The sequence below is a fragment of the Nerophis lumbriciformis genome, linkage group LG39 (assembly GCF_033978685.3).
Source record: "Nerophis lumbriciformis linkage group LG39, RoL_Nlum_v2.1, whole genome shotgun sequence".
Classification (NCBI taxonomy): domain Eukaryota; kingdom Metazoa; phylum Chordata; class Actinopteri; order Syngnathiformes; family Syngnathidae; genus Nerophis; species Nerophis lumbriciformis.
The window spans coordinates 21,297,501-21,323,251 of record NC_084586.2 but is presented as its reverse complement, the minus strand read 5'-3'; the positions used below and the strand labels follow the sequence as shown (position 1 = coordinate 21,323,251).

Below are 25,751 nucleotides of genomic sequence, written 5' to 3'. Positions count from 1 at the left end.
GTCACAGACAGCAGCAAAGCAGAGGAGATAGCAGTATGCCTCAAAAATCAGGCAGCCAAAAAAGAAAGGAAAAGAAAATAAGAGAGGAGAAGGAGTTGAAGGGTCGACAATATGTCACCCAATATTTCCCAAAAAAAAGGTGGGTTTGTTAGTTGTGGTGGAAAGTTATGCATATTAACTTTGTCCCTGTCTGTGGTAATAAGCTAGCTCAAGAAAACTCTGGATTTTTACATTTTACTGCTATATTAGTTAAATAATCAATCCAGTCAAACATTTATCAAGCTGTTCTTATTCAATAAGAGTTTATTTCCAATTTAAGAATTAGTGGTGCAGCAAATAAATGACTCAAAATAAGTGCTCAGTTCTTCCCCTGCTGTGCATGTCAACTGTGATGCTGTTCTTCTTTTAAAAATATGGTAATGATAGTCAAAAATACCATTAAAATGCATAATTGTATGTAAAATAGCATCAAAAAATGTTGCCGCTGTGTTGGGGGCCCTGTAAAGATTATTTTCATGGGGCCCAAAATCCCTAGCGGCGCCCCTGATAAACACACATGGACTGAAGCTAAATTGTCCACTGTCCACTGCAGCATGTGAATGCAATGAAAAGAATAAAATCTGAGCCAAGCAGCTGTTAAAATGTTGTCCAGGTTAATGTTTTGGCCATTAAAGGCCCTTCATTTCAAGATTTCAACTGTGATCGGACTTTAAACAGGTGGCTGACCTGTTCAGATGGGTGTAACTGCTACTGGTCAAATAATGTGAAATGGCATTTAATTTTACATGTATGCAATGCCATTTAAATGTAATTATAGATAATAATAATAATAATAATAATAAATACTGTGTAGTGTTGTAAATAGTCAACAGGAAGGATTTTAGTAAGATATAAGCCATGAGCACTACACAGCCAGAAAAAAACCTAGGCAGGACAAGTAAAAATATTGGGGCAAGTAGATTTGAAAAGTCGGGCAAGTAGAAAAAAAGCTTAACGTTGAACCCTGCATGTGTTGAGCTGCTGCCGCTTCAGTTTAGACGGCACTGTACATAGAGCGCTTCTGCTCGTTAGTAATAAATTCTAATGTTGGATGTTCACTCCTTCACACAGATGAGAATAGAAAAATATTTTCAACGGCCGAAAAGGGCTTGATTTGGAGAGGAGGTAGGCCTACAGTCCGGACCACAGGTGCGACCTGTTCAGCAGCAGCAGGAGGAGGACGAGGAGGAGGTTGACTGACTGTGGCAGGACACCTGTGCCTCTGTTTCACTTCATGTTGCTGGTAAATAATATGGTTGTAGTAGTAGGCTAAAGTTAAATTATTTAGTATTCACTAATTAAAGGGGCAGAGCTTTAAGAGACATTTTAGCTTTTATATTTTATAAGATATATTTTTTGTAAGAACCACAATTAATAAATATATTTCAGTGAATCACTCATTGTTCAAATCTGTATATAAATATGTACATAAAATGTTGTAATTATATTCCAACTCCGCGTTCTTCTTGGTCATCGCCGCTGCCGCCGCCACCCCCCAACCACACCATCACAAATAGATGCCTGTCCTGTGGGAAACACTGGTATATATATATACATATATATATACACACACACACACAAACACACACACACACACACACACACACACACAAGTAGCTTGCCCCCTCACTAATCATATAGATTCGTGTACCTTGTTTGCTGTATTATTGCAAAGACTGAACATTCTTACTGAACATTCTTACTGTACTTCTGTCAGCATCAATGACTTGCAGTGAAGCAAAACCTTCCTGGATTACATTCTGACAAGAAGATTGCATTTCTATTCAAATACTGAGGTCTTTTCTTCAGCAAATGTTTCATTAGGATTTTAAATATGAGGTCAATTATTAATTCCAATTTTTTTGATGAGGCAAAAATGTAACCTAGTGTATGCCCCCCCCCCCCCATCCCTGGTTGTCCCATCTCAGTCGGACTTGACTCAGTCCCCAAGTCATCTTCAATATGACAGCAAGGTGCTTATTATGAAAAGGATGTCCTTTAGAGCAATTACACCTCCATGATTTGTCACACTAAGCCACTTAAGAAGCGTTGCCTAGCAACAGGTCCACTTATCCAAAGTGGCAGTTAGTCCCTGGTCACTTGATGCGGCGCTGGTGTTTGCTGCGATAAGAGATGAGAGGGAGGCTTGGCCATTACGTAACATTTCTGCTTTAGTGCACAAAAACACAAGAAGCAGGCAGCAGCCGCCTTTGCATTTCACACTTTCTCCCTACGCTTTGAACCCTGCAGGTTATATAACGGTGCAGCTCATTCATGGATTGTTCTTCGCCGACGGCCATAATGCAAACAGTTGTCATAAAGACACTGTGTGTCATTGTTTGTGCTAGCTCTTCACTCATTGTGTTTCCTCTTCTTTCAAGACAGAAGTAGTCTTCTAATCCTCCATAGATTTTGTATACCACCATCAACTTACTCTACCATTCATCATCAACTCACTCTACCACTCATCATCAACTCACTCTACCACTCATCAACTCACTCTACCACTCATCATCAACTTACTCTACCACTCATCATCAACTTACTCTACCACTCATCATCAACTTACTCTACTACTCATCAACTTACTCTACCACTCATCATCAACTCACTCTACCACTCATCATCAACTCACTCTACCACTCATAATCAACTTACTCTACCACTCATCATCAACTCACTCTACCACTCATCATCAACTTACTCTACCACTCATCATCAACTTACTCTACCACTCATCATCAACTCACTCTACCACTCATAATCAACTTACTCTACCACTCATCATCAACTCACTCTACCACTCATCATCAACTTACTCTACCACTCATCATCAACTTACTCTACCACTCATCATCAACTCACTCTATCACTCATCATCGACTTAATCTACCACTCATCATCAACTCACTCTACCACTCATCATCAACTCACTCTACCACTCATAATCAACTTACTCTACCACTCATCATCAACTCACTCTACCACTCATCATCAACTTACTCTACCACTCATCATCAACTTACTCTACCACTCATCATCAACTCACTCTACCACTCATAATCAACTTACTCTACCACTCATCATCAACTTACTCTACCACTCATCATCAACTTACTCTACCACTCATCATCAACTTACTCTACCACTCATCATCAACTCACTCTACCACTCATCATCAACTTACTCTACCACTCATCATCAACTCACTCTACCACTCATCATCAACTTACTCTACCACTCATCATCAACTTACTCTACCACTCATCATCAACTTACTCTACCACTCATCATCAAGTTACTCTACCACTCATCATCAACTCACTCTACCACTCATCATCAACTTACTCTACCACTCATCATCAACTTACTCTACCACTCATCATCAACTTACTCTACCACTCATCATCAACTTACTCTACCACTCATCATCAACTTACTCTACCACTCATCATCAACTCACTCTACCACTCATAATCAACTTACTCTACCACTCATCATCAACTTACTCTACCACTCATCATCAACTTACTCTACCACTCATCATCAACTTACTCTACCACTCATCATCAACTCACTCTACCACTCATCATCAACTCACTCTACCACTCATCATCAACTCACTCTACCACTCATCATCAACTTACTCTACCACTCATCATCAACTTACTCTACCACTCATCATCAACTTACTCTACCACTCATCATCAACTTACTCTACCACTCATCATCAACTTAATCTACCACTCAACTTACTCTACCACTCAACTTACTCTACCACTCATCAACTTACTCTACCACTCATCATCAACTTACTCTACCACTCATCATCAACTTACTCTACCACTCATCATCAACTCACTCTACCACTCATCATCAACTTACTCTACCACTCATCATCAACTTACTCTACCACTCATCATCAACTTACTCTACCACTCAACTTACTCTACCACTCATCAACTCACTCTACCACTCATCATCAACTCACTCTACCACTCATCATCAACTTAATCTACCACTCAACTTACTCTACCACTCAACTTACTCTACTACTCATCAACTTACTCTACCACTCACCATCAACTCACTCTACCACTCATCATCAACTTACTCTACCACTCATCATCAACTTACTCTACCACTCATCATCAACTTAATCTACCACTCAACTTACTCTACCACTCAACTTACTCTACCACTCATCAACTTACTCTACCACTCATCAACTTACTCTACCACTCATCATCAACTCACTCTACCACTCATCATCAACTTACTCTACCACTCATCATCAACTTACTCTACCACTCATCATCAACTTACTCTACCACTCATCATCAACTTACTCTACCACTCATCATCAAGTTACTCTACCACTCATCATCAACTCACTCTACCACTCATCATCAACTCACTCTACCACTCATAATCAACTTACTCTACCACTCATCATCAACTTACTCTACCACTCATCATCAACTTACTCTACCACTCATCATCAACTTACTCTACCACTCATCATCAACTCACTCTACCACTCATCATCAACTTACTCTACCACTCATCATCAACTTACTCTACCACTCAACTTACTCTACCACTCATCATCAACTCACTCTACCACTCATCATCAACTTACTCTACCACTCATCATCAACTTACTCTACCACTCATCATCAACTTACTCTACCACTCAACTTACTCTACCACTCATCAACTTACTCTACCACTCATAACTTAGTCTACCACTCATAACTTAGTCTACCACTCATCATCAACTTACTCTACCACTCAACTTACTCTACCACTCAACATACTCTACCACTCATCAATTTACTCTACCACTCAACTTACTCTACCACTCATCAACTTACTCTACCACTCATAACTTAGTCTACCACTCATCAACTTAGTCTACCGCTCATCATTAACGTAGTCTATTACTCATCATCAACTTAGTCTACCCCTCATCAAGTGGTAAGAAATGGTTGTGGTGGTCCAGAACTTACCGGCACTGTTGAAGCCACATCCCAAGAAGAAACCTCGGACCTCAGGAGCCTCTCCCATTAGAGGCTTGTGGTCTGCTGTGAAGGATTCTGGGGACAAAACAAAGACAAGTAACTACAAGAGAGTCCTGAATCCAGACCAAAATCCGGATCAGCCCCAAATTGTACCGTAAATTCCAGACTACAAACAGCTACTTTTTTCCTACGCTTTGACCCCTGCGGTTTATAAAAGGGTGCCGTTAATATATGGATTTTTATGCAATTAGTTTGTTTTTTAAAATGAAGTGAAGTGAATTATATTTATATAGCACTTTTCTCTAGAGACTCAAAGCGCTTTGCATAGTGGGACCCATTGTCTACGACTCCAAGCTACATTTAAACCAGTGTGGCTGGCACTGGGAGCAGGCGGCTGGAGTGCCTTGCCCAAGGACACAACGGCAGAGATGAGGGTGGCGCAAACGGGGATCGAACCTGGAACCCTCAAGTTGCTGCCAACCGAGACACGCCGGCCCGTGTTATTGTTTGTGCAGTGTCCTTCCATTCAGTGTTTTCAAGCGGAAGTAGAAGTCTCCCTCAGTCCTCTGGCCTTCCATAGCGTTTCTACTCGTATGCATTCATCGTTTGTAAGTTTTTCAATATAACTAAAACAATTCCATGTGTGATGTCTGTAGGAGTGTTTGCATGCACCGTAATGTAATCAAGCTAGCATTAGCTAATATGCTAACACCTTGACGAGTGTGGGTGTTAGTATTATTAACTTACAACAACATTCTTTTTGGATTGTTTCACTTTCACTAATTCCTCAGTAAATTCAGCAAAACGTCAGCGTGGAGTTATTGAGTCTGTTTGGCTGATTGGAGAGCTAGCTAGCGCAGCTAGTGGGTCCATGACCATGACTTCTGTTTTGTTTGGTCAGCCGTTTTACTGCCCTGTTACACACACTGTTTGTAAAGAATGAAGGTAGCAAACAAAGCAGTGGCCATGATTCCATAACCTCCTCCTGGCACAGCACCACAAATCAAATGCTACCTTTTTCCCAAACCAACTGCACATACCTGGTCCACAGACCGTGGATTTGATCCCGGTCTGCTCCAGAACCGGAACTCTGTTGATGGCGCCCTCGATGTGCTGCGTGAAAACGTCCCAGTCCAAGTCGAACAGGCTGAAGGCAAACTTATCAGAAACCTGCCAAAGAAGGACATCATGTGACTTCACAGCCAGAGTTCTTAGTTCCTGACCTCCTCACACATGTGAGTCTGCTCCTCATCACTAATCTGGACCTATCATCTCTCTTTAGAGTAGTCGGTGTACAGCTTACCCAGCACTTGACTTTTACTACAAATAAAGCATCCATCCATCCATCCATCTTCTTCCGCTTATCCGAGGTCGGGTCGCGGGGGCAGCAGCCTAAGCAGGGAAGCCCAGACTTTCCTCTCCCCAGCCACTTCGTCCAGCTCCTCCCGGGGGATCCCGAGGCGTTCCCAGGCCAGCCGGGAGACATAGTCTTCCCAACGTGTCCTGGGTCTTCCCCGTGGCCTCCTACCGGTTGGACGTGCCCTAAACACCTCCCTAGGGAGGCGTTCGGGTGGCATCCTGACCAGATGCCCGAACCACCTCATCTGGCTCCTCTCCATGTGGAGGAGCAGCGGCTTTACTTTGAGCTCCCCCCGGATGACAGAGCTTCTCACCCTATCTCTAAGGGAGAGCCCCGCCACCCGGCGGAGGAAACTCATTTGGGCCGCTTGTACCCGTGATCTTGTCCTTTCGGTCATAACCCAAAGCTCATGACCATAGGTGAGGATGGGAACGTAGATCGACCGGTAAATTGAAAGCTTTGCTTTCCGGCTCAGCTCCTTCTTCACCACAACGGATCGATACTGAAGATGCCGCACCGATCCGCCTGTCGATCTCACGAGCCACTCTTCCCCCACTCGTGAACAAGACTCCTAGGTACTTGAACTCCTCCACTTGGGGCAGGGTCTCCTCCCCAACCCAGAGATGGCACTCCACCCTTTTCCGGGCGAGAACCATGGACTCGGACTTGGAGGTGCTGATTCTCATCCCAGTCGCTTCACACTCAGCTGCGAACCGATCCAGTGAGAGCTGAAGATCCTGGCCAGATGAAGCCATCAGGACCACATCATCTGCAAAAAGCAGAGACCTAATCCTGCAGCCACCAAACCGGATCCCCTCAACGCCTTGACTGTGCCTAGAAATTCTGTCCATAAAAGTTATGAACAGAATCGGTGACAAAGGGCAGCCTTGGCGGAGTCCAACCCTCACTGGAAACGTGTCCGACCTACTGCCGGCAATGCGGACCAAGCTCTGACACTGATCGTACAGGGAGCGGACAGCCACAATCAGACAGTCCGATACCCCGTACTCTCTGAGCACTCCCCGCAGGACCTCCCGAGGGACACGGTCGAATGCCTTCTCCAAGTCCACAAAGCACATGTAGACTGGTTGGGCAAACTCCCATGCACCCTCAAGGACCCTGCCGAGAGTATAGAGCTGGTCCACAGTTCCACGACCAGGACGAAAACCACACTGTTCCTCCTGAATCCGAGGTTCGACTATCCGGCGTAGCCTCCTCTCCAGTACACCTGAATAGACCTTACCGGGAAGGCTGAGGAGTGTGATCCCACGATAGTTAGAACACACCCTCCGGTTCCCCTTCTTAAAGAGAGGAACCACCACCCCGGTCTGCCAATCCAGAGGTACCGCCCCCGATGTCCACGCGATGCTGCAGAGTCTTGTCAACCAAGACAGCCCCACAGCATCCAGAGCCTTAAGGAACTCCGGGCGGATCTCATCCACCCCCGGGGCCTTGCCACCGAGGAGCTTTTTAACTACCTCAGCAACCTCAGCCCCAGAAATAGGAGAGCCCACCACAGATTCCCCAGGCACTGCTTCCTCATAGGAAGACGTGTTGGTGGGATTGAGGAGGTCTTCGAAGTATTCCCTCCACCGATCCACAACATCCGCAGTCGAGGTCAGCAGAACACCATCCTCACCATACACGGTGTTGACAGTGCACTGCTTCCCCATCCTGAGGCGGCGGATGGTGGTCCAGAATCGCTTCGAAGCCGTCCGGAAGTCGTTTTCCATGGCCTCCCCGAACTCCTCCCATGTCCGAGTTTTTGCCTTTGCGACCGCTGAAGCCGCACACCGCTTGGCCAGTCGGTACCTGTCGGCTGCCTCAGGAGTCCCATGAGCCAAAAGAACCCGATAGGACTCCTTCTTCAGCTTGACGGCATCCCTCACCGCCGGTGTCCACCAACGGGTTCTAGGATTACCGCCACGACAAGCACCAACTACCTTGCGGCCACAGCTCCAATCAGCCGCCTCGACAATAGAGGCGCGGAACATGGTCCATTCGGAGTCAATGTCCAGCACCTCCCTCGTGACATGTAAAGCACAGGTGTCCAAATACATTGAGCATTGGCCGATACTGCTGGCATCGCACATGATATCGCACACGAGCAACCACGCTGCAGGACTGCTTGAATCGCACATGATATCACACACACGAGTAACCACGCTGCAGGACTGCTTGTATCGCACATGATATCACACCTTCTACATGCAAGTCGGTGCTAATATCGCACCGATAAGCCAGTATCAACATAGGATCAGGAAACTCTTATCCAAAAGTAATGAAGTCTTTTGTCTCGTGAAAGTGGGTTGTGTTGTCATGGTTACTCAGTAACAGGATTGTGGATTTACAACTAAAGTAGCCAAGAGTCAGTCCATGTCTTTGTACACACTGTGTGTTGTTGTCACCTACACAAGACTAAATACTGATACTAGTTTTGTAAAAGTCTGTATGATGGACAGTCCATGTCTTTGTACACCAGTGGTTCTCAAACTTTTTTTGTCATCCCCCACTTTGGACAAGAGGGAATTTTCAAGCCCCACCTGCCCCCATCGCCCAAACAGAGCGCTAATGCCAAGCTTTAACATTTTCAAATTTATTGAACATCAAGTTGTATACGTTCAAGCTCAATAACATAAAATAACATCAAGTTCAATAATAAATAAAATAACTGTGCAGCTGTGGTATAACTTGCATCAAGTTCAATAATAAATAAAATAACTTCCATCAAGTTTAATAAATAAAACAAAAGTGTTATAACTTGCATCAAGTTCAATAATAAATCAAAAAAAGTGTTATAACTTGCATCACGTTCAATAATAAATCAAAAAAAGTGTTATAACTTGCATCACGTTCAATAATAAATCAAATAAAAGTGTTATAACTTGCATCAAGTTCAATAATAAATCAAATAACTTGCATCAAGTTCAATAATAAATAAAAAAAAGTGCTATAACTTGCATCACGTTCAATAACAAATCAAATAAAAGTGTTATAACTTGCATCAAGTTCAATAATAAATCAAATAACTTGCATCAAGTTCAATAATAAATCAAAAAAAGTGTTATAACTTGCATCAAGTTCAAAAATAAATTTAAAAAAGTGTTATAACTTGCATCACGTTCAATAATAAATCAAAAAAAGTGTTATAACTTGCATCAAGTTCAATAATAAATCAAATAAAAGTGTTATAACTTGCATCAAGTTCAATAATAAATCAAATGAAAGTGTTATAACTTGCATCAAGTTCAATAATAAATCAAATAACTTGCATCAAGTTCAATAATAAATCAAAAAAAGTGTTATAACTTGCTCACGTTCAATAATAAATCAAAAAAGTGTTATAACTTGCATCAAGTTCAATAATAAATAAAACAAAAGTGTTATAACTTGCATCAAGTTCAATAATAAATCAAATAACTTGCATCAAGTTCAATAATAAATAAATAAAAAGTGTTATAACTTGCATCACGTTCAATAATAAATCAAATAAAAGTGTTATAACTTGCATCAAGTTCAATAATAAATCAAATAACTTGCATCACGTTCAATAATAAATCAAAAAAAGTGTTATAACTTGCATCAAGTTCAATAATAAATCAAATAAAAGTGTTATAACTTGCATCAAGTTCAATAATAAATCAAATGAAAGTGTTATAACTTGCATCAAGTTCAATAATAAATCAAATAACTTGCATCAAGTTCAATAATAAATCAAAAAAAGTGTTATAACTTGCATCAAGTTCAATAATAAATAAAACAAAAGTGTTATAACTTGCATCAAGTTCAATAATAAATCAAATAACTTGCATCAAGTTCAATAATAAATAAATAAAAAGTGTTATAACTTGCATCACGTTCAATAATAAATCAAATAAAAGTGTTATAACTTGCATCAAGTTCAATAATAAATCAAATAACTTGCATCACGTTCAATAATAAATCAAAAAAAGTGTTATAACTTGCATCAAGTTCAATAATAAATCAAATAAAAGTGTTATAACTTGCATCAAGTTCAATAATAAATCAAATGAAAGTGTTATAACTTGCATCAAGTTCAATAATAAATCAAATAACTTGCATCAAGTTCAATAATAAATCAAAAAAAGTGTTATAACTTGCTCACGTTCAATAATAAATCAAAAAAGTGTTATAACTTGCATCAAGTTCAATAATAAATAAAACAAAAGTGTTATAACTTGCATCAAGTTCAATAATAAATCAAATAACTTGCATCAAGTTCAATAATAAATCAAATAAAAGTGCCACTTTGCAATCTTCGCAAAAAAAAAAAAGGAGGAGCTATGCATTTGGCAAGACAGGGCAAGTGACAGCACTTTCCCCCAGGAGAGCCACCTTGCTTCACTGTGAAACAGCACGGCTGTATGATCAGCTCCCATTTCCTCACACAGTGCAGAGAACAGACGCGCTTTCAGTGGTCGTGTTTTGATCAAATTTACCGCGCTCACAACATGTTAAAACCTCATTGAGTTCGGGGCTGAGCTGCCTTGACGCGAGTGCTTCCCGGTGAATGACACAGTGTGCGCCCGTCACATTTTTGTTTCTCTGCAGGCGCTGGCTCTGGCTCGACAACCTTTGAGGTGTGAGTCACAAATGTATATATTTGTGTAATTGTGATCCACACATTAGCCTGCTACCCATCCGCGCGAAAGTTTGTTCCGCTTAGCCCCGCCTCCATTAGTTACTGTTGCTATGTCTGTCAAACTTTCGCTCGTACCGAGAAATATAAAGCCTACAGTAAAAATAAGTACCGGTCATTTCCATTTATTTATATAGCGGATTTCACAGACAGAATCACAAAGTGATTTACAGTGTGTATAGAAAATGAAAGCATAGTAAAAAAAATTATCTAAGAATATAATAATAAAAAAAACATTTTAAAGTGAAATTTCCTCCCGTTCCTCGCGCCCCACCTGTCATGTCTCTATTCCCCACCAGTGGGGCGCGCCCCACACTTTGAGAAACGCTGTTGTACACACAGTGTGTTGTGGCTCACTAGTGCAACAACAACGCCCGAAATGTGTCCCGTGACCGGAACTCTCTTATAAGTAAAGTTCCTTGGGTGAATAATGTAAAGTCACTACACCGGTATGTTTTAGTGCTTTCATGGTGAGTTCACTGACAGATATAAGTAAGAACTTTACACTAGTTTATATTAGAAATGGCAACAGTGGAGGATGAATGTCACATAATAGGAAGATAGAGAAAAAGAAGAAGTTTATCATCTACGGACTACAAAGGCGGACGCGCGCAATTTTTTCAGGACTTATGCAGATCCCAAATACAGATCAGCAGGCACCAGAAGGTAAGAAAAGTTGCTTTTGCATAATATTGTGAAACAAAACAGCAGATAATGTGTCTAACCTTATACACACCATAATAATACTCCTATGTCGAAGCACAGTGCAATCCATCAAGTGGTGTGGCTTCATAGTTTACCAAAGTCCGACTAAAACCTTTTCATAGATTTTTGAGCGCCGTGTGTAATGTTCTATATTTTCAATGGAACATATAAAATGTTGGTGTTGTTTACTTGAGTCATGTTGCAGTCTACACATATCTCTTATGTGTGACTGCCATCATAATGCAGTCTACACGTATCTCTTATGTGTGACTGCCATCATATTGCAGTCTACACGTATCTCTTATGTGTGACTGCCATCATATTGCAGTCTACATGTAGCTCTTATGTGTGACTGCCATTATATTGCAATCTACATGCATCTCTTATGTGTGACTGCCATCTACTGGTCACACTTATCATTACACCATGTACCAAATAAAAGAGCTTCGAGGTGAGTAAGTTCAACCAGAATTATTCCTTACATTAGGTGCACCGTGTTATAAGGCGCACTGTCGAGTTTTGAGGTAAAAAAAAAAAGATTTTTAGTGCGCCTTATGGTCCGTAAAATACGGTACACGGTTTTTTTTTTCCATTAAAGTAAAACAAAATAGTAACTGATGTATGCAAAAACATGTACACAACTGCCTATGCATTTGATTATTATTATTATTTTTTTTTTTAATAAATGTTTTTATTAAATTTGACAGGTATTACAATATACAATAGAACAGTAGTCACATTTTCCCCTTTTTTTCCCACCCACTTCCAAGAACAACAACCCGACACATACCCCATACACACATAACCCCCACCCCCCCAGGTCCTACATACAGTAAGTTAAAGGTACAGTCACAAATGGAAAATAATTAGTACATCACTTTCTTCTCAACATAGGCAGATAGTAAATATACACCCAGAATAAATATAAAAAAAATAAATAAATAAATAAATTTAAAAAAAACTACCAAAAAGGAAGCTGGTTTATGAAAGGTGAACTTTTCATGTGTCCTGTAGCGTCTTTAATTTAGCTATGTAGTCAACCACACAGCCCCAAACAGAATAAAACTTCCCAGGTGCCCCCCCTAAGATTGAACTTTATTTTCTCCAGATCTAAATACATCATAAGGTCTTTAAGCCATAAGGAGGCTTTGGGGCAGACTGGTGACTTCCACTCCAGCAAAATTCTCCTACGTGCTAATAAGGATGCAAAGGCGATACTATCCTTACATTTTCTCCTTATTTGGGGATCTGATACCGTCCCAAAAATAGCCACTTCTGCACATGGTGTCAGATTTAAATCCAATGCCTTAGCAAGGTGTTTGAAAATAGTTGTCCAATAATCCAGCAAATGGGGACAAGACCAAAACATGTGCGTCATATTTGCAGGTGACATGTAACATCTGTTACAAGTATCCGAGATATTGGGGTATATTTTGGAGAGTTTGGAATTAGTAAAATAAATACGATGGACAACCTTAAATTGTATTAAATTAAGCCTTGAACAGGATGTACTGTTATTAATTTGGGTTAAGGCAGAATCCCAATCTCCATCATCTATAGATCTGCCAAGCTCTTCTTCCCAACTCCCTCTGATTTTATCAAGAGACGTTTTACCAAACTGGGATATTAAGATGTAGATTTTGGAGATTAGGCCTTTCTGATTTGTGGGAATATCTAAAATTGAGTCAATTAGCGAATTAGGTGGAGTATTAGGGAAAGAGAAACTATTTAATTTAACAAAATTACGAACCTGAAAGTATCGAAATAGGTGAGATTTTGGTAGGTCAAATTTTTCACACAGTTCACTGAAACTAGCGAAGACATCACCAATATATAAGTCCTTTAGCCTGCTAAGGCTTGACTGCTTCCATAGAGAAAACGCTACATCTGTGTTGGGAGGGAGGAAGAGGTGGTTATTATGAATGGGGCTGTGGTTGGATAAGCCCTGCAGGCCGAAAGTACCGTATTTTCCGCACTATAAGGCGCACCTAAAAACCACACATTTTCTCAAAAGCTGACAGTGCGCCTTATAACCCGGTGCGCTTTATTACGATTCATTTTCATAAAGTTTCGATCTCGCAACTTCGGTAAACAGCCGCCATCTTTTTTCCCGGTAGAACAGGAAGCGCTTCTTCTTCTACGCAAGCAACCGCCAAGGAAAGCACCCGCCCCCATAGAACAGGAAGCGCTTCTTCTTCTACCCGCCCCCGGAAGAAGAAGAAAAAACGCGCGGATATCACCGTACGTTTCATTTCCTGTTTACATCTGTAAAGACCACAAAATGGCTCCTACTACGCGACAAGGATCCGGTTCATAAAAAGACGCAATCTCTCCATCCGCACACGGATTACTACCGTATTTCACAGCAACTGATATTCCTGTGAACCGCACTGTGGAACGGGAGCACGTACGGTGAATATTCGCACCACAGGGAATGAGAAGTCATCCTTCACTGTGGTTCTAGCTTGCCATGCTAACTTCCACCCATGGTGATATTCAAAAGGAAGACCTTGCCAAAAGAGACCTTTCCAGCCGGCGTCATCATAAAAGCTAACTCGAAGGGATGGATGGATGAAGAAAAGATGAGCGAGTGGTTAAGGGAAGTTTACGCGAAGAGGCCGGGTGGCTTTTTTCACACAGCTCCGAAGGCGAACACACCTTCACTAAGACGGGCAGACAGCGCCGGACGACATACGCCAACATTTGCCAGTGGATCGTAAATGCCTGGGCAGATATTTCGGTCACAACTGTGGTCCGAGCTTTCCGGAAGGCAGGATTCACAGAACAACAGCGACACTGACTCCCGATGACTTCGACGAGACGGAACCGGCCATTTTGGATACCACGCTTGCGCAACTTTTCAATTCGGACACCGAAGACGAAGAATTCGAAGGATTTACGAATGAAGAATAACTTCAGAAGGTGAGCGCTATGTTTATTTTGTGTGTTGTGACATTAACGTTCGAGCAACATTATGTTACTATTGCTCTACACCATTTTGAATTTTACTATGTTTGTGATTGCACATTTGCGTACATTTTGGGACAGAGTTGTTAGAACGCTGGTTTTCAATATATTATTAAAGTTTGACTGAACTATCTGACTGTTTTTTTGACATTCACTTTAGCGCAGCGTTTTTTTGACATTCACTTTAGCGCAGCGTAGGCGCGGCTTATAGTCCGGGGCGGCTTATTGGTGGACAAAATTATGAAATATGTAATTCATAGAAGGTGCGGCTAATAATCCGGTGCGCCTTATAGTGCGGAAAATACGGTATTTCTAAATTGAGACCAGATTCTAAGGGTAGAAATGACAATTGGACTACAAGTAAATTGGGATGGTCGATAAGGTAATTTTGATGTAAGCAGATCCAGGAGAGAGGTAGAACAGGAACTAGCTTCAGACTTGCACCAGATTAATTCAGGTTCTTGGATCCAGAGAGTCACTTTGTGTATGTTAGCTGCCCAATAGTAGTATTTTAGATTAGGGAGTGATAAACCACCTACGGACCTATGCCTTTGCAGGAACTCTCTCCTAATCCTGGGATTCTTGCCTTTCCATATAAAAGATGAAATTAGTTTGTTTATTATGCAAAAAAAGGAATTGGGTAAAAAGATAGGCAAACATTGAAACAGGTACAAAAATCGAGGAAGCACATTCATTTTGATGCAGTTTACCCTGCCAGCTATAGTTATGTGTAAATCATTCCACCTTTCCAAATCTAATTTAAGTTTGTCGATTAGAGGTGGAAAATTGTCCTTGTAGAGAGCTGGTAGCTTACGACAAATATGTACACCTAAGTATTTGAAGCTGTTCCAGGACATCTTAAATGGGAAATATCCATCAGGGATCTCAAGGGCCAAATTATTCACAGGGAAGCATTCACTCTTAGCGAAATTCAGTTTATAGCCAGAGAATGATCCAAAATTGTTTAGCAATTCAATAATCTTTGGAATGGTAGAGATTGGATCAGATATAAACAATAGTAAATCATCAGCGTATAGAGAATGTGTGTGTTCTAGACCGCATCTATGGATTCCTTTACTGATACCAGCCGATTTAAGGGAATGGACAAGGGTTCGATTGCAGTAACGAATAACAATGGGCTTAGAGGGCACCCCTGGCGTGTACCTCTGCCAAGTGTGAAAAATTGGGATAACATCCCATTTGTGCTTACAGCAGCCCTAGGAGAAGAGTATAGAAGTGCTATCCAAGATATATATTTGGACCCAATGTTGAACCTCTTTAAGACCTCCAATAAATATCCCCACTCCACCCTGTCGAAAGCTTTCTCTGCATCTAAAGAGACCACCACTTCTGGCGTCTCCTCGGATGCTGGAGAAAAAATAATGTTAAGAAGGCAACGAATGTTGAAAAAAGAGTGCCGGTTTTTCATAAACCCAGTTTGGTCAGGTGATATGATGTTTGGTAAAATTGATTCAAGGCGAAGGGCCAGTGCTTTAGCTAAAATCTTATAGTCAGCGTTTAAGAGAGAGATGGGACGATAAGAACTATCGCATTTGATTATTATACATTTGTTTACGTACACTGTAGGAGAACAAGCTGTAGATTTTGCAATTAAAAACTGGCAGCTCAGTTGCCAGAATTTTAATGTAAACCTTTTTTTTTTTTTTTTTTTTACAAATAAGTGTTTGGCTGCGAAATTGGCTAAAATGCTATTTGTTAGTAGGCTCGAATGCTAACATTAGCATATATCAAGTACCAAGTTATATGACCCTCAAGTGTTCGGCTGCAATATTGGCTAAAAATGTCAGCATGCTAACAGTTAGCATGTGTCAAATAACAAGTTATAAAAGTCTGAGGCGTTCGGCTGCAAAATTGGCACAAAGAAAAAATGAGCTTGCTAATGTTAACATGCTAGAATGCTAATGTTAGCATGTTCACAGTTAGCCTGTGTCTAGTATCAAGTTATATGACTCTCAGGTGTTTGGTTGCAAAATTGGCTAACAAAGTTAGCATGCTAATGTTGGTATGCTAGCAGGCTAAGGGTTAGCATGTGCCAAGCACCAAGTTATATGATTCTGAGGTGTTCGGCTGTAGTTAGCATGCTAATGTTAATATGCTAGAGTACTAACATTAACATGCTAACAGTTAGCATGTGTCAAGTACCAAGTTATATGACCCTCAAGTGTTCGGCTGCAATATTGGCTAAAAATGTCAGCATGCTAACAGTTAGCATGTGTCAAATAACAAGTTATAAAAGTCTGAGGCATTCGGCTGCAAAATTGGCACACAAAAAAAATGAGCTTGCTAATGTTAACATGCTAGAATGCTAATGTTAGCATGTTCACAGTTAGCCTGTGTCTAGTATCAAGTTATATGACTCTCAGGTGTTTGGTTGCAAAATTGGCTAACAAAGTTAGCATGCTAATGTTGGTATGCTAGCAGGCTAAGGGTTAGCATGTGCCAAGTACCAAGTTATAGGATTCTGAGGTGTTAGGCTGTAGTTAGCATGCTAATGTTAATATGCTAGAGTACTAACATTAACATGCTAACAGTTAGCATGTGTCAAGTACCAACTTATTTGACTTTGAGGTAGGGTGACCAGGTGTCCGGATTTAGGCCGGACAGTCCGGATTTGTTATGCCCTGTCCGGCGTCCGGCGCAGCATCAAGCCGGACACGTATTTGTCCTCCTTTTTGAGGCACTAGGCTTGAAGAGCGGAGTTTTTTCATCTTTGCTGGGCTGCAGCGCGATAGCCAATCAAAGACCGTAAAAAATGCCCCCAACGCAGTAACGTATCAAATGATTGGCTAAGAGCGGTGTCGGATACAAATCTGCTTATCATTGGTTAAAAAAGTAAACAATGGTTCATGTGCTGCTGCGGCATGACATTGACAGAAAGTTAGCATCATGCCAAAACGCAAGACCTCGTTTAATTCTGAATGGATAAAAGAGCACGAATTTATAACGAAAAGCAGTCGAGACTCATTCCATGGCTTCTGCACACTTTGTCGATGTGATGTCGACGTAAGTACTCAGGCGAAAGCTGCAATTGAGCGGCATACGGGTACGGATAAACATAAAAGTACCGTATTTTCCGCACTATAAGGCGCACCTAAAAACCACACATTTTCTCAAAAGCTGACAGTGCGCCTTATAACCCGGTGCGCTTTATTACGATTCATTTTCATAAAGTTTCGATCTCGCAACTTCGGTAAACAGCCGCCATCTTTTTTCCCGGTAGAACAGGAAGCGCTTCTTCTTCTACGCAAGCAACCGCCAAGGAAAGCACCCGCCCCCATAGAACAGGAAGCGCTTCTTCTTCTACTGTAAGCAACCACCCGCCCCCGGAAGAAGAAGAAAAAACGCGCGGATATCACCGTACGTTTCATTTCCTGTTTACATCTGTAAAGACCACAAAATGGCTCCTACTAAGCGACAAGGATCCGGTTCATAAAAAGACGCAATCTCTCCATCCGCACACGGATTACTACCGTATTTCACAGCAACTGATATTCCTGTGAACCGCACTGTGGATACAACGGGAGCACGTACGGTGAATATTCGCACCACAGGGAATGAGAAGTCATCCTTCACTGTGGTTCTAGCTTGCCATGCTAACTTCCACCCATGGTGATATTCAAAAGGAAGACCTTGCCAAAAGAGACCTTTCCAGCCGGCGTCATCATAAAAGCTAACTCGAAGGGATGGATGGATGAAGAAAAGATGAGCGAGTGGTTAAGGGAAGTTTACGCGAAGAGGCCGGGTGGCTTTTTTCACACAGCTCCGAAGGCGAACACACCTTCACTAAGACGGGCAGACAGCGCCGGACGACATACGCCAACATTTGCCAGTGGATCGTAAATGCCTGGGCAGATATTTCGGTCACAACTGTGGTCCGAGCTTTCCGGAAGGCAGGATTCACAGAACAACAGTGACACTGACTCCGATGACTTCGACGAGACGGAACCGGCCATTTTGGATACCACGCTTGCGCAACTTTTCAATTCGGACACCGAAGACGAAGAATTCGAAGGATTTACGAATGAAGAATAACTTCAGAAGGTGAGCGCTATGTTTATTTTGTGTGTTGTGACATTAACGTTCGAGCAACATTATGTTGCTATTGCTCTACACCATTTTGAATTTTACTATGTTTGTGATTGCACATTTGCGTACATTTTGGGACAGAGTTGTTAGAACGCTGGTTTTCAATATATTATTAAAGTTTGACTGAACTATCTGACTGTTTTTTTGACATTCCCTTTAGCGCAGCGTAGGCGCGGCTTATAATCCGGGGCGGCTTATTGGTGGACAAAGTTATGAAATATGTAATTCATTGAAGGTGCGGCTAATACTCCGGTGCGCCTTATAGTGCGGAAAATACGGTAATAAACGTGCGGCACCTCTTCAATGAGGAAATGTTTTCGTGAAGTTTCGTCGCCCCTGGATGACAAGATAACCGCTGCGGAGCTGTGCAAGGTGTACCATGCTGTAAAGCAGTGGTTCTCAAATGGTACCCTGGGGGTATGTAATGTAATGTAAGTTCATAAACTGAACATCAAATTAAGTAGGCTATTCCATTCATTACCATAAATCCAGAGTTTCCCCCCATGCCATGATGGTTTGACCCTCACTAAAATGTCTGTCAAAAAGAAGTGTGAAAAGAAATGCAACAATGCAATATTCAGTGTTGACAGCTAGATTTTTTGTAGACATGTTCCATAAATATTGATGTTAAAGATGTCTTTTTTTGTGAAGAAATGTTTAGAATTAAGTTCCTAAATCCAGATGGATCTCTATTACAATCCCCAAAGAGGGCACTTTAAGTTGATGATTACTTCTATGTGTAGAAATCTTTATTTATAATTGAATCACTTGTTTATTTTTCAACAAGTTTTTAGTTATTTTACATATTTTTTTCCAAATAGTTCAAGAAAGACCACTACAAATGAGCAATATTTTGCACTGTTATACAATTTAATAAATCAGAAACTGATGACATAGTGCTGTATTTTACTTCTTTATCTCTTTTTTTCAACCAAAAATGCTTTGCTCTGATTAGAGGGTACTTGAATTAAAAAAATGTTCACAGGGGGTACATCACTGAAAAAAGGGTTGAGAACCACTGCTGTAAAGCATCACCAGTCCTACAGAAGTTTAGACTGCGGCATGAAAGTGGACCGGGAGATTTTCAGTGACTATCCCACAGCTAAAGGGATGGCCTGTGGCCGAACAAAAGCCAAGGCATTGTGCGAGAACGTCATCGCTCACTATTCGGTACAGGAACATACCGACTACATAAAAGAAAACAACCTACCCTTTTCCGTGGCAACCGACGCCTCAAATAAAGGAACAAACAAGTGTTTTCCCATTGTGGTAAGGTATTTTCACTTTGATGAAGGCATCCAACATGTCCTGTTGGATTTTTATAGTGACAGCAACGAAACGTCAGAAGCCATAACAAACCAGCTGCTGGCAAAACTTGAGATGTCTGGCTTAGAGGTGAAAAACATGTCTGCATATGCAGCAGACAATGCCAGTGTCAATTGTGGCAAACATAACAGTGTGTATCAGAAGCTGAAACTGAGCCAAAAATATGTGCTCCCTGCAAACTGTTTGGCCCATATTCTGCATAACACAACCAGATATGCAGCAAGCAGCCTTGATGTTGATGTGGAAAAATTTTTGTGGCATTTTTTTTAAATGATATATGTTAACTACATTTAAGTCCACACATGTTATGCTTTGTGGCACTCTGCACTTGAAAAGATTCATCTCAGTGGTCACTTTTTGAACACCACAATGTATTGAATAAATACAAATACTGTTAGCAAACACTTGACTTTAATATTTTTTCCTATTCAGCCACACAAACATCATCTTTAAACCACTCAAAATTGTACTATAAATAAGAGTATACCAGAGTCCTATGTACACCATAGTAATTTATTGATATGCCGCATAATGTCCTCCTTTTTGGTGTCATGGAAATGGTCACCCTACTTTGAGGTGTTCATGGGGTAAACATGTTAGCATGCTAACAGTTAGCATGTGTCGAGTTATAAGTTAAATTATATGACTCTCAGGTGTTCGACTGCAAAATTATCAAAAAAAGATAGCATGGTAATCTTAGTATGCCGGAATGCTAACGTTAGCATGCTAACAGTTACTCAAGTACTGATTGATATGACTCTCAGGCGTTCGACTGCAAAATTGGCTAAGAAAAGTGAGCAGGCTACTGTTAGGATACTAGAATGCTAATGTTAGCATGTGTCAAGTACCAAGGTCTATGACTGAGACGCTCAGCTGTAAAATTGGTTAAAAATGTTAGCATGCTATCAGTTAACATGTGTCAAGTACCAAGTCATATCACTCTGAGAAGTTCGGCTAAAAACTGGCCAAAAAAGTTAGCATGCTAATGTTAGCGTGCTGACTTACTATGCACGCGACCGTTTACCTCGTCCCAGAAGATCGGGTTGTGTTCGTAACCTCCCACGGAGAGGGCGTCGCCTTGGAGACGTAGATACACTGATGCATCATGGTCCCTCACATTGGGCATGTTCTGCAAAAGATACATGAAATGACTCATCCCATACGATATCAGCAGGGATCATACAAACTTGTATCATGTTAGACAAGGTTTGATGAAGTGAAGTGAAATGATATCAGCAGGGATCATACAAACTTGTATCATGTTAGACAAGGTTTGATGAAGTGAAATGATATCAGCAGGGATCATACAAACTTGTATCATGTTAGACAAGGTTTGATGAAGTGAAATGATATCAGCAGGGATCATAATGTTAGACAAGGTTTGATGAAGTGAAATGATATCAGCAGGGATCATACAAACTTGTATCATGTTAGACAAGGTTTGATGAAGTGAAATGATATCAGCAGGGATCATAATGTTAGACAAGGTTTGATGAAGTGAAATGATATCAGCAGGGATCATACAAACTTGTATCATGTTAGACAAGGTTTGATGAAGTGAAATGATATCAGCAGGGATCATCATGTTAGACAAGGTTTGATGAAGTGAAATGATATCAGCAGGGATCATACAAACTTGTATCATGTTAGACAAGGTTTGATGAAGTGAAATGATATCAGCAGGGATCATAATGTTAGACAAGGTTTGATGAAGTGAAATGATATCAGCAGGGATCATACAAACTTGTATCATGTTAGACAAGGTTTGATGAAGTGAAATGATATCAGCAGGGATCATAATGTTAGACAAGGTTTGATGAAGTGAAATGATATCAGCAGGGATCATACAAACTTGTATCATGTTAGACAAGGTTTGATGAAGTGAAATGATATCAGCAGGGATCATACAAACTTGTATCATGTTAGACAAGGTTTGATGCAGTGAAATGATATCAGCAGGGATCATACAAACTTGTATCATGTTAGACAAGGTTTGATGAAGTGAAATGATATCAGCAGGGATCATACAAACTTGTATCATGTTAGACAAGGTTTGATGAAGTCAAATGATATCAGCAGGGATCATAATGTTAGACAAGGTTTGATGAAGTGAAATGATATCAGCAGGGATCATACAAACTTGTATCATGTTAGACAAGGTTTGATGAAGTGAAATGATATCAGCAGGGATCATAATGTTAGACAAGGTTTGATGAAGTGAAATGATATCAGCAGGGATCATACAAACTTGTATCATGTTAGACAAGGTTTGATGAAGTGAAATGATATCAGCAGGGATCATCATGTTAGACAAGGTTTGATGAAGTGAAATGATATCAGCAGGGATCATACAAACTTGTATCATGTTAGACAAGGTTTGATGAAGTGAAATGATATCAGCAGGGATCATAATGTTAGACAAGGTTTGATGAAGTGAAATGATATCAGCAGGGATCATACAAACTTGTATCATGTTAGACAAGGTTTGATGAAGTGAAGTGAAATGATATCAGCAGGGATCATACAAACTTGTATCATGTTAGACAAGGTTTGATGAAGTGAAGTGAAATGATATCAGCAGGGATCATACAAACTTGTATCATGTTAGACAAGGTTTGATGAAGTGAAATGATATCAGCAGGGATCATAATGTTAGACAAGGTTTGATGAAGTGAAATGATATCAGCAGGGATCATAATGTTAGACAAGGTTTGATGAAGTCAAATGATATCAGCAGGGATCATACAAACTTGTATCATGTTAGACAAGGTTTGATGAAGTCAAATGATATCAGCAGGGATCATAATGTTAGACAAGGTTTGATGAAGTGAAATGATATCAGCAGGGATCATACAAACTTGTATCATGTTAGACAAGGTTTGATGAAGTGAAATGATATCAGCAGGGATCATAATGTTAGACAAGGTTTGATGAAGTCAAATGATATCAGCAGGGATCATACAAACTTGTATCATGTTAGACAAGGTTTGATGAAGTCAAATGATATCAGCAGGGATCATACAAACTTGTATCATGTTAGACAAGGTTTGATGAAGTGAAATGATATCAGCAGGGATCATAATGATAGACAAGGTTTGATGAAGTGAAGTGAAATGATATCAGCAGGGATCATACAAACTTGTATCATGTTAGACAAGGTTTGATGAAGTCAAATGATATCAGCAGGGGTCATACAAACTTGTATCATGTTAGACAAGGTTTGATGAAGTCAAATGATATCAGCAGGGATCATACAAACTTGTATCATGTTAGACAAGGTTTGATGAAGTGAAATGATATCAGCAGGGATCATAATGTTAGACAAGGTTTGATGAAGTCAAATGATATCAGCAGGGATCATACAAACTTGTATCATGTTAGACAAGGTTTGATGAAGTGAAGTGAAATGATATCAGCAGGGATCATAATGTTAGACAAGGTTTGATGAAGTCAAATGATATCAGCAGGGGTCATACAAACTTGTATCATGTTAGACAAGGTTTGATGAAGTCAAATGATATCAGCAGGGATCATACAAACTTGTATCATGTTAGACAAGGTTTGATGAAGTGAAATTATATCAGCAGGGATCATAATGTTAGACAAGGTTTGATGAAGTCAAATGATATCAGCAGGGATCATACAAACTTGTATCATGTTAGACAAGGTTTGATGAAGTCAAATGATATCAGCAGGGATCATAATGTTAGACAAGGTTTGATGAAGTCAAATGATATCAGCAGGGATCATACAAACTTGTATCATGTTAGACAAGGTTTGATGAAGTGAAATGATATCAGCAGGGATCATAATGTTAGACAAGGTTTGATGAAGTGAAATGATATCAGCAGGGATCATAATGTTAGACAAGGTTTGATGAAGTGAAATGATATCAGCAGGGATCATACAAACTTGTATCATGTTAGACAAGGTTTGATGAAGTGAAATGATATCAGCAGGGATCATAATGTTAGACAAGGTTTGATGAAGTGAAATGATATCAGCAGGGATCATACAAACTTGTATCATGTTAGACAAGGTTTGATGAAGTGAAATGATATCAGCAGGGATCATAATGTTAGACAAGGTTTGATGAAGTGAAATGATATCAGCAGGGATCATACAAACTTGTATCATGTTAGACAAGGTTTGATGAAGTCAAATGATATCAGCAGGGATCATAATGTTAGACAAGGTTTGATGAAGTGAAATGATATCAGCAGGGATCATACAAACTTGTATCATGTTAGACAAGGTTTGATGAAGTGAAGTGAAATGATATCAGCAGGGATCATACAAACTTGTATCATGTGAGACAAGGTTTGATGAAGTGAAATGATATCAGCAGGGATCATAATGTTAGACAAGGTTTGATGAAGTGAAATGATATCAGCAGGGATCATACAAACTTGTATCATGTTAGACAAGGTTTGATGAAGTGAAATGATATCAGCAGGGATCATAATGTTAGACAAGGTTTGATGAAGTCAAATGATATCAGCAGGGATCATACAAACTTGTATCATGTTGGACAAGGTTTGATGAAGTGAAATGATATCAGCAGGGATCATAATGTTAGACAAGGTTTGATGAAGTGAAATGATATCAGCAGGGATCATACAAACTTGTATCATGTTAGACAAGGTTTGATGAAGTGAAGTGAAATGATATCAGCAGGGATCATACAAACTTGTATCATGTTAGACAAGGTTTGATGAAGTCAAATGATATCAGCAGGGATCATAATGTTAGACAAGGTTTGATGAAGTGAAATGATATCAGCAGGGATCATACAAACTTGTATCATGTTAGACAAGGTTTGATGAAGTGAAATGATATCAGCAGGGATCATACAAACTTGTATCATGTTAGACAAGGTTTGATGAAGTGAGTCAAACAGAGAAGAATGCTAGCTATGGAAAACACCAACACATTATACATTATAATCAGCTTTATATGCTCTTTTTAACAATTCATAAAGTTAAGCTCATGACGTAGTAAATAAAATGATGCGGACACGTTTGTTACTGGGTACTTTCTAAAACACTTCTGCCTTGGAGACTTTGTATGTGTAAGTAATATACTATTTATTACTAATATGTAACTATAATAATTGAATACTAATATGTAACTATAATGATATAATACTAATATGTAACTATAAGTATTTAATACTTGTTTATATGTCACCTTTCATTGTATGTGTAAGTATAATGATGTAATACTAATATCTTACTATAATTACTTCATAATTAACAAAACTCATTGTTGTCCACTCCAGTCAGGAATAAAGGAATAATGCATCCTCACGTATCAACACCGTGTATGGTGAGGATGGTGTTCTGCTGACCTCGACTGCGGATGTTGTGGATCGGTGGAGGGAATACTTCGAAGACCTCCTCAATCCCACCAACATGTCTTCCTATGAGGAAGCAGTGCCTGGGGAGTCTGTGGTGGGCTCTCCTATTTCTGGGGCTGAGGTTGCTGAGGTAGTTAAAAAGCTCCTCGGTGGCAAGGCCCCAGGGGTAGATGAGATCCGCCCGGAGTTCCTTAAGGCTCTGGA

At 40.3% G+C, this 25,751-nt stretch overlaps 1 protein-coding gene across 1 annotated transcript in view; it reads right to left on the bottom strand.

The window, feature by feature from the left end:
- The window catches only part of sardh (sarcosine dehydrogenase), a 149,750-nt gene that overhangs the window by 69,515 nt on the left and 54,484 nt on the right, over nt 1–25,751 (bottom strand). Inside the window, exons 8-10 of the mRNA XM_061931931.2 lie at nt 21,213–21,317; nt 6,104–6,233; nt 5,052–5,138 (exon numbers count right to left, since the gene is read on the bottom strand). Coding sequence (XP_061787915.1) covers nt 5,052–5,138; nt 6,104–6,233; nt 21,213–21,317 — 322 coding nt within the window. The remainder of the gene's footprint in view (nt 1–5,051; nt 5,139–6,103; nt 6,234–21,212; nt 21,318–25,751) is intronic.